This window comes from Eumetopias jubatus, unplaced genomic scaffold (assembly GCF_037043125.1).
Source record: "Eumetopias jubatus isolate StellerSeaLion01/CBP00866 unplaced genomic scaffold, mEumJub1_p1.0 scaffold_7, whole genome shotgun sequence".
NCBI classification, from domain to species: Eukaryota; Metazoa; Chordata; class Mammalia; order Carnivora; family Otariidae; genus Eumetopias; species Eumetopias jubatus.
The window spans coordinates 122,009,938-122,022,590 of NW_028274813.1; the positions used below are offsets into that span (position 1 = coordinate 122,009,938).

Genomic DNA, 12,653 nt, shown 5'->3' on the forward strand with positions numbered 1-12,653 from the left:
TGCTCCCTCTGCCCCTCCCCCTGCTTGTGCTCTCTCTCTCTCTGTGTCAAATAAATAAATAAAATCTTAAAAAATAAAACAACAAAGAAGAGGAATTCAAGGCCCATGAAATTAAGACTTCTGTCCCAAATCATCCAGCTGATGATATGCAGAAGAACCAAATTCAAATCCCTCTCTTCTATAAAACAGGCAGGTCAGGGGTTTGAATCCGTGTTTCACACAAAAGGAAGACGGGGCTCTGGGAAGTGAAGTGACTTAGCCAGAGTCACAAAGCACCTGGCTTCCTTTTCCCTTTACCGATGTTCTTTCCGATGAGGATTCTGGGATCAATAAGTAAATTTCTGTTCCCAGCATTCATTACAGTAGACGTGTTTCTCTGAGAAAGGTGTTTTTCAGGAACTTGGTTCTGTCTAAAGGCTCCGTCACTGCCCAGCGGCTTGCTGTGGCTTCCTCCCCCTGCCCCCAAAGTCTATGCACACACACCCCCCAACACGGAATCCACAAAGAGTTGAGGAGAGTGGGGGAATGGGGCCGCCATACTGGACAAAGATGGGCAACCTCAAGGAGGACAGTAGCATTCTGGCCAAAGGAGCCCCTGGGGGACACAGCAGCCAGAGGGCTGAGTCAAGGCCTGCTGTCCCCCCATTCACCCCCTCCGAGAGGGGAGAGCCTCAGGATTGTATATTCCTTCTCCAAGACCCCAAGGACTTCTCTCAGAGCTCAGCCAGCCGGAGAACTGGCACAGACTCCTCTCCCTCACGTGGTCTAGGTTCTGACCCACCAGAAAGCGTCACGTGCTCCTGGCAGGGCCCTGATGGGGCTGACTCATCACAGTCTAGTTTAAGGAATGCTACCAGCAGGGCGGGAGGAAGACAGACACATGTGGTCATTTTATCTCCACTGACACAGGCTGGGGTCACTAAGCAAGTCTCACGTGGAGGCCAGTCTCGGCCATAGATCTATCTACCATCTACTTCTCCAGATCAGGAGACCCAGCTCCTATTTCCTTTGTTCTCTGATTTTTCTGCATCCCTCTTCCCCCACCCCTTTCTTCCCCATACAGTCTATATTCTCTCCTTGCTAACTGGAAATGGCTTATTGACTTTGTACTGTAGTGATCACAGAGACCTCCTCCTTAAATCCACTATATAAAACTCAGGTGACCTGAGATGTTTTTATGTGTGGAAGGCAAGGAGTGGGGGAAGAGGAAGTTAGGTACGACAGGGGACTGAGGTACAGATGTTAGCAATAGCTAGAGCCCTGGAAATCTTACAGCCCCAAGTGGGCGTGCTGCAGACCCGAGCATGGCAGGTGCTGCCGAGCAGAAAGAAGACTGTGGCCCTGGTTGGTCGTCATGAGACATGGATGTTATCGCAACTGAAGGGGTAAAGGTTTGCTCCTTTGGGTTGGGCTTGAAACAGGGCAAAGTTTCATAATGACATTGGACGTATTGAATAAAATGCCCCAAGATTCTGTAAGTCAGACTCCTGTCTGACTTCTCCAGCATCACTCTTAGAGTCCATGGCTACGAAGGGTAGAATGGAAGAGAGAGAGAAGGGAGCCCTTCTCTGATGCCTGCCCCTCTCAGGCAGCCCATAGCCCCAGCAGCAGCTGCAGCTTAAAGGAATAGGCATTTGGCAAATAGGTACTGAGCGCCTGCTTTGCGCTTGCTCCAGAAAGGCACCATGTGGCAGGCTTGCGCTCTACCCTCGCAGATCCCAGTCTTCCCAGAGGAGTAGAGAAACAGATAAAGCGGGAGATTTCTGTGGAAGAGCTGGAGATGACGTCCTAGAGGATAAGACATTTGCGCTGGGCTTTGAAAGATGAGAAGGAATCTTCCAGCAAAGGAGTAGGTTTCTAGGTAAAAAGACAGAATGAGCATATCACCTGTTTTCACTCTCTCCACTACGCGTACTCTAAAGAGTATTTTTTAATTAAAAGATGTAAAACCACAGGGAGGGGAGAACAGATGAGGCAAGCAATAGGAGGAACAACAGTTTGAAAAGTCGGAAAGTGGATGGACAGTGGAAACAGGCTCTGCAGACCCAGGACAGCTAAACCTTAAGGTAGCAGTGGGGGAATTGAGAGTTACCCTTTGAACACTGGAAAATCCCCCAAAAGGCATAATCGCTGGCAACCACTTGGGGGAAAGGGAAGGAGGAGAGGTTATAAGTTTCGTGAAAAACCATCAGATCTCTGGATCCCCTCACCCCCTCCATGCCACTAGGTACACTCCTCCCCCCCCCCCCCCCCACCGCCTCCATGGTCAAAAGGCGAGGATGATTATCTGGAAAGGTAAAACTACCCTGAGGGCAAGCCAGCACAGCTGAGGGCATGACTACTCTACGGGAAACAGAAAAACGTAGTAACTGTATGCATAAAATAAATGCTCTCTGATGAGAGCCCACCCAACCTTATCATCTGCGTAGCTCCTGGAAAATCTTTACCCTTCAGGCAAGGTATGGGAACAGTATTCACTAGGGACTCTAGCTAGCCCAAGATGAAGGAATTAAAGAAACTTGCTTCGTCAGTTCCAACAGTGGTTGCCAGATCACCCTACAACGAAGCCTCAAGTTTTCAGGCCCCTCCTGCTGGCTCAGAACTGACAACCAGCTTTTTGACCATTATCTGACACCCAAAGATCCCTAGGTGTCTGAGAAAAGCATATACATAGAAGATTAAGGACCAAAAGAATTAAATTTAAAAAAAAAAAGCAAATTGGAAGGAACTCAAGCTATGCAGGGAGAAGGAAACTTTGAGAAAACTAGCATTACTAGTCTCAGAGAGCTAAGAAAAGATATTACGTTCATGCAGAACAGGTTGACACAGGAAAAAAAAAATTTTTTTTAAGATTTTATTTATTTATTTGACAGAGAGAGACACAGGGAGAGAAGGAACACAAGCAGGGGGAGTGGGAGAGGGAGAAGCAGACTTCCTGCCAAGCAGGGAGCCCGATGCGGGGCTCCATCCCAGGACCCCGGGATCATGACCTGAGCCGAAGGCAGACGCTTAACGACTGAGCCACCCAGGTGCCCCTGAAAAAAAATTTTTTTTAAGGAGCTCTTAGAAATTAAAAACCCAGAGGAAATCTCCCAGAAAATAGAGCAAAAAGACAAAGAGATAGAAGCGGAAGAAAAGGAAAAGAAAATAAGAGAATGAGTCCAGGGGAGCAGATATCCACATAACAAGAGTTCCAGAAAGAAGGAGGAGAGAAAACAGGACGAACAAACCAACATCAAAATAATCTCAAATTTCTCAGACCTAGAGGCCGTTGGTTACCAGATTGAAAGAGTCCAAGCACACCCCAGGATGAAAAGACACCCATATCAAAATACATCATTATGAAATATCAGAACATTCTTACAAGCTTCCAGGGGCGGGGGGAGGAAACAGTCTCCGGCAAAGAACGAGGAGTCAAATCATCATCTTGCTCTGAACACTAACATCAGGAGCAAGAAGACAATGCAGCAATGTCTTCAAAATTCTCAAGGATAATTATTTTCAATTAGAATTCTATACCCAGCCAAACTCTCCATCAAGAGTAAAATAAAAAACAAACAAACAAACAAAAAACATTTTCAGACAGAAGTTGTCTAACATTTACTTCCCACGTACTCTGCCTAGGAAGCTACCAAAACAAGAATGTAAATCAAGAAAAAGAAAAATGTGGACTATAGAAACCGGGAAATCCATCACAGGAGAGAGGTAAAGGGAATGCACAGGATGATGGTAAAGGGAGATCCCAAGATGCCAACCATGCATCAGATGCAGAAAGCAACTAAATCACACTGGGGCTGAAAGGCTCAAAGGAGAGACAGGTGGAGAGCTTGTTATCACAATACCCCCATTGTCATACCATGTCTGGTAGAATGTCTTTTTCATGACACTACTGAAGGATGTAGTTCAGCAAAGCCAGAGAAGAAACCAAGAAAAAGGACCATATGAGACCCAGGAAACTGAATCAAACTCAGGAGAAAGGCAAGGGAAACCTCAGGATAACAGCTGTGTATCTGGCCTAAAAGGCCACCAGTTGAGACAGAACAGAGATGTCCAAGAGAGATGTCTCCAAGGAAAGCAGCTGACAGGAGAACTGATGACAGTGACCTTGTAGGAAACTGTAGTAAGAGGCTATTGGATGGGATAAGAAAGTTTAGCAATAGGTAGCAAAAAAAACAAAACAAAACAAAACAAAAAACGAAAAATTAAAGAAAATACTAACTTGAGTAAAAACAGAAGAAAGAAATATAATCATAGTATACTACAATCTTCAGTTATGAAAAATATTGCCTAGAAATAAGGTAAACAGTAAATATTGATTTAAGCAAAAGTTATGACATAACTATATTGAGAAGATAAGTGAGGAGAAACAGAGAAAATTAGGAGAGAGAGAGCTAATTCCCTAACCACCATAACAGGAAGACCAGATAGCATGCAAACCTGAAGTCTTAAAAGTTAGCAACAGTCACATTATTTTTTTTTTTTTAGATTTTTAAAATTTATTTATTTGACAGAGAGATAGGGAGAGCAGGAACACGAGCAGGGGGAGTGGGAGAGGGGGCAGCAGGCTTCCCGCGGAGCGGGGAGCCCGACACGGGGCTCGATCCCAGGACCCCGGGACCATGACCGGAGCCGAAGGCAGAACAGTGCCATTAGTACTCAGCATTGTGGAAATGTATACACTAAACAGCTAAATGTAGACACTAATAGCTAAATGTAGACACTGAGAGCTAATAAATACATTAAATAGCTAAATGTATACACTAGTAGTTAAAAGGTGAAAACGGTCGCTTCCGGGAAGACAAACTGGTAGGACAGGTGAACTGTTGTACTTTGATACATGCCTATTAGTATACTTGGAAGACTTACATTATGTATATGTGTTAATTTGATCAAATAAAAATTAATGTCCTTTAAAAAGAAGGGTTAAGGACTTTCTCTATAGGGAAAATAGCATATGTAAGCACAGATTTGTGAAAGAGCCAAGTTTTCCCAGACAACTGTTAGTGCCACAGTCACAAAGCAGGGATAAGCAAGCAGCCTCAGATGCTACAGAGAGAAGTAATATCTCCTCCTCACCAGCTTTGTGCACTTTGGCAAGTCACCTAACCTATTGTGGGTTCCTTCTCCGTAAAATTTGACTAATAATAGCACTTACTTCACCAGGTTTTATAAGAATCCAGTGACAATGGAAACAGGTAAATATTGCAAAATGTGTTATGCCACACAAAGGTAAGGGATATAGGCAGGTGTCTGCCATCCCCTGGAACAGATGGGGTTCTTAGCCTGGAGCTCAGAGGGTTCTGGGTAAGGGTGAGAACTGCCTGGGGGAACCCAGTCCCAGAGAAGCTGTTTAGATGGCTGGGGCAGACAGGTCCCCCAGAATCAGGGCATGTCACAGCTGGAAACTACCAATGCCCTTGATTTACTGGGGGGAGAAAAAGGGTGCTCTTGGAGGGAAGCTTGACCTGGGCCCCTTGGTCTGATGGCTGCACGGCTGGGAGGGGCAGACCTGCAGGCCCACTAGCAGGTCAGGCTGGTGCGACAGGAGGTCTGGAGGAGAGGCCATGCTCAGGGCCAGCTTTCCAGTCCTCCCACCACGCCACCCGCTCCCAAGGAGTATCACTCTGCTTCCTGTTCTGTCAAATCCCACCATGGAGCTCAGGGAAATGCGAATAATAGTTGTTTTCATTCCTAACACTTACACGGTACTAACTGTATGCCAGGCACTATTCCAAATGCTTTGCAGGTTTGATGCATTCGGTCTCACAATAATCCTATGAGATTTATACTATCATCATCCCCACTTTACAGATGAGGCGCTGCAAAGTCATGCAAGGTTATGCAACCTCTTCTGTATCACATAACTGGAAAGGGGACAGATCAGCATTCCAGCCAGGCAGTCTGTCTCCAGGGTCTGCAGGCAGAATCACTCGACATCACTGTCTCTCAGGCTTGACACTCCCAAGCGTCAACCCACTCAACTCTAAAATGGGGATATTTGGGGAGACGGCTTCAAAAACCTTTTTCAACTGGAGAGCTTCTTTCCTTGCAGCTAAGATTCATTAGTCGTCTGTGTTTGCCTGAGAGTTAAGAACCTGAAGATAGATTTTGAAGAAGAGCAGGGTGTATATGTGGTTCCAGAATGGGAGGAGAAAGGGACCCCAGCCCACACAGGGAGATTAAACCGGAGAGAAAGCTAAGGAAACAAACGTGAACTTGCACAGTTTTATGCACACAGCCAGCCCCTTCCATGCCTGTCCCCACAGCTCCCTGGGACCCTCCTGTGTGCAGCGACCCTGGCGTGGATCGTGCAGAGGGCTTCATTACCTGTGACGATGCAGGTGAACTTGGCATCACTGTCCTCGGACACAGCCCGGGACTTGAGTGTGGTCTCGAATAGCGGCTGGGTCTCCTCTGTTAGCTGAGCAATGATGGAGCAGAAGGTGCTCCTAGGAGAGGCAAAGAAATTTTCAGAGTGGCCTTCCCCCCTGCCAAGGTATCTGGTATTGCCCAATTTGGACTGGTGTTGTCCAAAGCAACTTAAATCTTACCATATCCATCCATCATCCCGTGGCCATGGCTCCAGTACCTGAGCAAGTCTTTCTTCAAGGGAGCCAGATCTCTTGGCCAGGTTGGAGGCAGGGATGGTACCGAGAGGCTGAATGGAATCCTGATCCAGACCCACTCCAATAGGCAGTCTTCTGACCATGGGCCAGGCTCCTAAGCATGCCAAACCACCAGCCCTGGTGTCCCCTTCCCATCCTTATTGGAGGGCCTTGCTTTACCCTCTACCATTTATCTCCCAGAAAGCTCGTGCACGGGGGTGGCACACATATGGATAGGTCCAACCTCAGAGATGGAGACCCCAGAACAGCAGAGCTTCCATTCATGCCAAAGAGGGAAAAGCCAGTTAACCCTCAAGGAGATGCAGTTCAGGGGTCTCCCCTAATGCTTGGGCTCAAAAGAAATGCCCCCGAACTTATGAGCACAGACCATAGTAGACAAAGAATAAGCCAGCCAATGCCAGGGATCTGGATCCAAAGGTAGACTCTAATTCCTTGGGGCATCAGAAAAGAGAGTCTGCTCCTGGACCATCCCTGGACACCACATGCACAAGGGAATACGCGGCTGCCAGCTCCAAGACCAACCAGCACGACTGCCAAACCAGAACCAGCTCCATCCCTGCAGAAGCCAGGACTTTTAGTTCCACTGTGACAGTCGGCCTCCCCGAATTCAAGGGCATTTGCGGGCTCACAGAGTCCAGCGCGGACTCACCAACACTGCTTAGCATGTCCAGCCCTCTCCTTCCTGGGCACAGGAAGCAAACCACCATGCCAAACCCTCTCACGGGCCCACAGAGACACAATGCGTCCCTAGGCATGAAGCATAACCACACAGCCAGGCTGTCTGGTGCACAAGCCGTGCCCAGCCCTCCCCACTCACCCAGCCCATTGTGAGCAGCAGTGAGGACCGTGAGGGAGGAGAAGTGAACAGAAGCGGGAGGGTCTGCCTTTCTCTGTGCCTCAGAGGAGGGGTTGTCACCCAGGCAATGCATGTCGGCTCGAGCCCTCTCCACCGGGGGCAGGGCAAGGTCTGTGCGAGCACAGCAACAAGAGGCTACAACCCTGTGCTTTGTGGGAAGAGCTTCCACACTCAACTCATCATTTCTGTGCATGTCATTCTGGACTTGAGTTTGAGGAGAAAGGTTCTATCCTCAGGAAGAGTGTCTGGAAGCAGGTAAGACTTCTGGACCCACAGGGTCCAGGCATGGTGTCTCCACAGGAATGCAGATGCCCGGGCCTTCGGGGTGTTGACAGGAGCCCTCCCTGACAAAGACTACCCAGAAAGGGGACCCTAACCTCCCACACAGCTGAACGCTTGAACTGGGTCTGCAGTCAGGCTTCTAGAACACTCCCTGTGATGCTCTCATCTAGAACTCCCCTCGCGCGTACAAATTTTCCTTTTCCTCTAACCGCTCAGAAAGAGACGGTCCTTCAATTCCCTGACACTCAGGAACATAACATCTGAAAACGTTTCTTGCTGCTCTCACACTAAGAGCAAATTTCTGACTTTGGGGCATACCAAATCCCGACCAACAGTTGCCAAAGGAAACTGTTGTGCCAAAAGGATTTGGACTTCCATGATGTTGCAGCTAATTCAAAACAGCCCTCGGTCAGTCCTCCCTCCATAACCTGAATCCTATCTTACTCATGAACATGAGCCTGGCTCCAATATTCAGCTTAGGCTCATAAGGATGAAGCTGCTTGGACACATCTAAGGAGATAAACTACGGGAAATGGGTGCCCAAGAGAAAAGAGGGAAACTCTGCTTCCAGGAAATTTCCGGGAAAGAGCAAAACTTCTTACAGGCTCATGCGAGATATTCAGCAACAGGTAGTCGTCATTTTGTGTCCTTACTGATTTTGAACGGGAAAGAACACTTATCTTCTCAAACTTCCCACACTAGGTTCTAAGCTGCATTACAGAAAATGTTTACATGGGAAAATCATGGCACGGCTTAGCCGAAAGCCCTCTGGGAGGTGGGTGTGGGGGTGCGTGAGAGGAGACAGGGAGAGCCTCTGCATACGCTGTCCACCGAATGTCACCCGCTCTCTGTCCCCCACTCCAGACCGCTCTGACGGACTGTGAATGAGCTGCTTCCAGGGTCCTAGAAAGCCAGAAGTCCACATATCTGGAAACCGTCTGGTCCCACCCTGACCCTCCAAGTCTTTCCAACTCTGTGACTTCATAAGGAGATCACAACCTAATCATGTGTTTCTAAGGAACACCAGAATCACTGGCTTTCATGGTGTTCAGAGGAACCGGATTCTGCCCTTAGGTTTGGTTCTTTACCTTGCTTTAAATAAACTTCCAAGGACCTTTCTCTTTTAGCACTTAGCACTCCACTTTGAATTGTCTGTGATGTCCTCTCTCCCACCCGTCCAGACCCTGAACTAACCCAGAACAAAGTTCCTCAATGCTCTCCTATATCAAGGGAAAGTACATGGTAGGTCCTAATTGTGTCTGTAGACGTTATTAGCTATTGGGACACCAGCTGGCTACTCAGGAATCTTTCTCTGTGTACAGAAACTGTAGGCAACTCTCCCCAAATCTACCAGATGGTGGGAGGCCCAAGTGGTGGGAGGCCCAAGTGGTGGGAGACAGCCAGGAAATGTTCCCACTTTGATTATAAAAGTCAGCTCAGCCAACAGTAAAAAGCTGTCCCCGGCTCGGGAGGCGAGAGGACAGGCATTCCACGGGCGAACCCTGACAGGGCCTGCTCAGGTCCTACCCTGCCTCTGAAGCAGGTGCAGAGAACAAGCGAATGCAGGAAAACGCTAACACAGTGCTCCCTGACCTCAAAGAGTGCACAGTCCTGCGGGGGTGGAGAGAGCCAAAGGAGAGGGGGATTAGAGAAAGAGGTGGTAGAAGAACTTAAGGGACTCAGGGGGAAACCATGTAAGGCAGGAACCCTGATCAGAAGATCGACAATAAGGGGTCCGACCTAGACATGGGATTACAAACACTGTGGAGACCTTGGACTGGGAAGCGGGGCCCGTGCCTGGTGGCTCGATGTCCGGGCCCCGTGGTGCCTCTCCTGGGGGCACAGAGACACAGCAGCACGCACCTAGGGAAGCCTTGCCTATTTCTGGGTCCCCAGAAGCCTTTCAGTGGTCCATGCAAGCATCAGCTCTGGCCCCCGTAAGACCCGTGCTCACAGGAGTGCCCTCTCACACCCCCCGCCCGCCACCACCCTCCGGCCCTCCCCTCACCCCATGCAGCCCCGTCAGTGCACAAACTGTCAGCCCAAGGCCCTTCAATGCCCAGACCCAAGGAAAAAAAAAAAGCAGTCAGAGAAATGTAATGCAATGTGCGTTTACCTTCCAGAGCTGGGGTGAGACAACCGGTTGCTTGATAAGCTAAGCGAAAACAGCAAATGGAATCATTAGGCCAAAAAAGCAAGGAAAGAAGGCGAAACCAACAACATTCTGCAGAGTATTAATTGGCCACCATCTGGGGCCCGGAGGCCTTTCTATTAAAAGGGACCAGCTGTCTTAGTTGGCCTGCTCGGGTTAGCAAGTGGCCTCACTACCAGACACCAGGGTATCTGAATCCGAGAGCTCATTAAATGCAGCAGAGTCCAGGGGGATAGTTAGGCAGGAAGGAGGCCCCTTGGGGCTGCACTTTGAGAAAAATGCGTCCCAGGCACTTGGGTCACTGGCCCCCAGAGAGGGGTTCATGGCTGCCTGGCACGCTTCCCCACCCCACAGCGCACCAGCCTGGGGAGCAGCTCCTGCTTCAACCCTCGGCCTTTTGGGGGAGAAGAGCCCCCATTCTTAGAAACCCGCTAACGTGCTGGGAAGGAGACAGGTGGCTTGGAGAACACCCATTAATAGGTTAAAGTATGGTTAAAGGGGCCACACAAGGCAAACCAGCTGGAAGAGAAAAGAAGAGGAGAAAAACAAAGCAGTTAATTCGGCAGGAGCCAGGAGGCACCCAGCTCGGTGAGACCAGCACAAGGCCCATTATGCCTACAGGCCCTGATCGCCCCTCCTACCCTGGGGCAGCTCAAAGTGGACACTGGTCACTGGGGGCAGAGGACCCACGCAGGGACACCACCCCACTTTCCTCTCCCTCCACCTTTCCTAACACGAACACCTCCAGGGGAGCCTAGGAGCACTGTGGCACAGCCCTTTGCGAGACCTTGGGACCACCCCCTCTACCCCGGCCCCCTCCAGCTGTCCCTGCCAGGCGAGCTCTCCCTTTGTGACCGGTAGCCCAGCCTGCCCTGTGACACTTGTGTCTGCATCTCCAACCACAAGCAAGTTCCACTGAGAGCCTGTCTCTTTATAACCAAAACCCCAAACTCCTCCTCTGCCCCAAAACACGGCTTCCACTCCAGGGCTCCTGGGCCACTTCCAGCACCCTCCCAAACTCCAAACTGTAAATTTGCCACTTTGGACGCCTCCCTCTCCTCCAGCTCCTAAGTCTCGCCGGTCAACAATTCTTGGCCCTTCTTTCTCCCTTTCCTGATCTAGACCCCCTGGCTCCATTTCTGATGACCACCTCAGCCCCCTTCTCCTTCAAACCCCATATCACACCACTTCCCTGGGGAAAAAAAAAATGCGACAATCCTCCCGTTGAGTCTCAACTCCTTAATTGGGCACTTAAGGTCCTCCCCGCTCAGCTCACACCCCCCACTACAACCATGGTTCTCTTCTTCCCAACACCCACGTTCCACTGGAACCAGACCTGTCCCTAACTGCCACGGACGTGGCCTCTAAGCCCATACTTCTGGCCTCCCTGCTTAGAGGGCCCGCCCTCCTTCCTTCTGCTCAACTAACCACTGTCCGCCCTGCCTTCAGACCTAACTTTCCTGGTGGCTTTCCTACTCCCAGCACAGTGCTCAGCAGACAGCAGGCATCCGACAGCTGTTCCATGGAAAGGAGAGAGAGAGAAAGAAGGGAGAGGGTATGCAAGAGCATCTTTCAAACAGGAAGGGTGCTGCCCCCCAGAGGGAGCCGCTGCTCCAGGGAAGGTGGGAAGGGCAAGGATGCAGCTGCCTTGCTCAAGAGCTTTTAAAAATCCTCTGGAGGCCGCGTGGGCAGACCTCCCATGGTTCCAAGACACTGGCCAACTCCATCCTTTCCTGACCATGAACTTCCTTTGCCTTTCTCCTCGTAATTGAGAGATCTCTCCTCTGTTGGGTCTGGATTTCTTCCCTGGGAAGGAGAGGGAGAGAATCAGCTCTCTCATTCCAAGAGGAAAATGACAGGTGCCACCTGCAAGTAGAGGAGACGCTGAGCCGGGACAGTGACCTTGCCCCGGCTCCCTCTAGAGCTGTCTGAGCAGCTGCCCCATTCTCTGCTTCCTCCAGGCCTCACCCTTCCGCTGTCAGCCGGCTCGGGAGGAGCCCTGCGCCGCCAAGGCAACCTTGCCTTCAGCGGGTGGGCGCTGTATCCGTGCCCTGCTGTCCGGGCCAAAGCTAGGCTCAGGGCCTCAGCCAGGCAGGAGCGTCTCCCTCTACTGCCTGCAAGGGGCTCAGAATCCGAGGGCATCGAACGCGGGTGAAGAAAGGCCTACAACAGTTCTTACTGCCACCTTCATTGTACAGAATGGGAATTCAGGGCCCAGGAAGGAAAGGTCTCTTGGCAAAGCAGGAAAGTGAGCCTGGAGGCAGCCAGGACTGGCTGTGGAAGCCAGGGTCTTCCATTCTTCCTGGCTTTCATATATTCTGGGACAGAATAGCCTGATGACTCAGTTTCCCTGAAAGCCTGAGACAGCCTGCCTGACCCAAGCAGAACAGAAGAGGTCTTCCAAAGCTGTCTGCAGTAAACACCACAGGACCTGCGGCTCCTCTGAGCCCACGTGGGCCAGGCACTCCAAGAAATGAGGGGGCAGGGACTTCTGAAACTTCTGAGTGTCCACCCGACTGTAGTTCCTTACCCCACTCTAGTCCCTGTGCCCCACCTTCCTATAGGGATGAGGTCCTAGAGGGTGGATGTCCTAGGAGGCTGGACCAACAGTTTGCTGGGACTATCCCCGCATGCTGGACCTCTGAACCCCATGGGCACTGGAAATATCCTTGAGCTGACTACAGTCTGGAAACCACCTCAGGGCCGTGGGGTTAGGCGAGGGGAGATAGGCACAGGG

At 50.3% G+C, this 12,653-nt stretch overlaps 1 protein-coding gene across 1 annotated transcript in view; it reads right to left on the minus strand.

Moving 5' to 3' along the window:
- Positions 1 to 12,653, minus strand: part of ALPK3 (alpha kinase 3) — a 47,646-nt gene that overhangs the window by 32,362 nt on the left and 2,631 nt on the right. The window contains exons 2-3 of the mRNA XM_028089432.2: positions 9,881 to 9,919; positions 6,328 to 6,449 (exon numbers count right to left, since the gene is read on the minus strand). Of these exons, the coding sequence (XP_027945233.2) occupies positions 6,328 to 6,449; positions 9,881 to 9,919 (161 nt within the window). The remainder of the gene's footprint in view (positions 1 to 6,327; positions 6,450 to 9,880; positions 9,920 to 12,653) is intronic.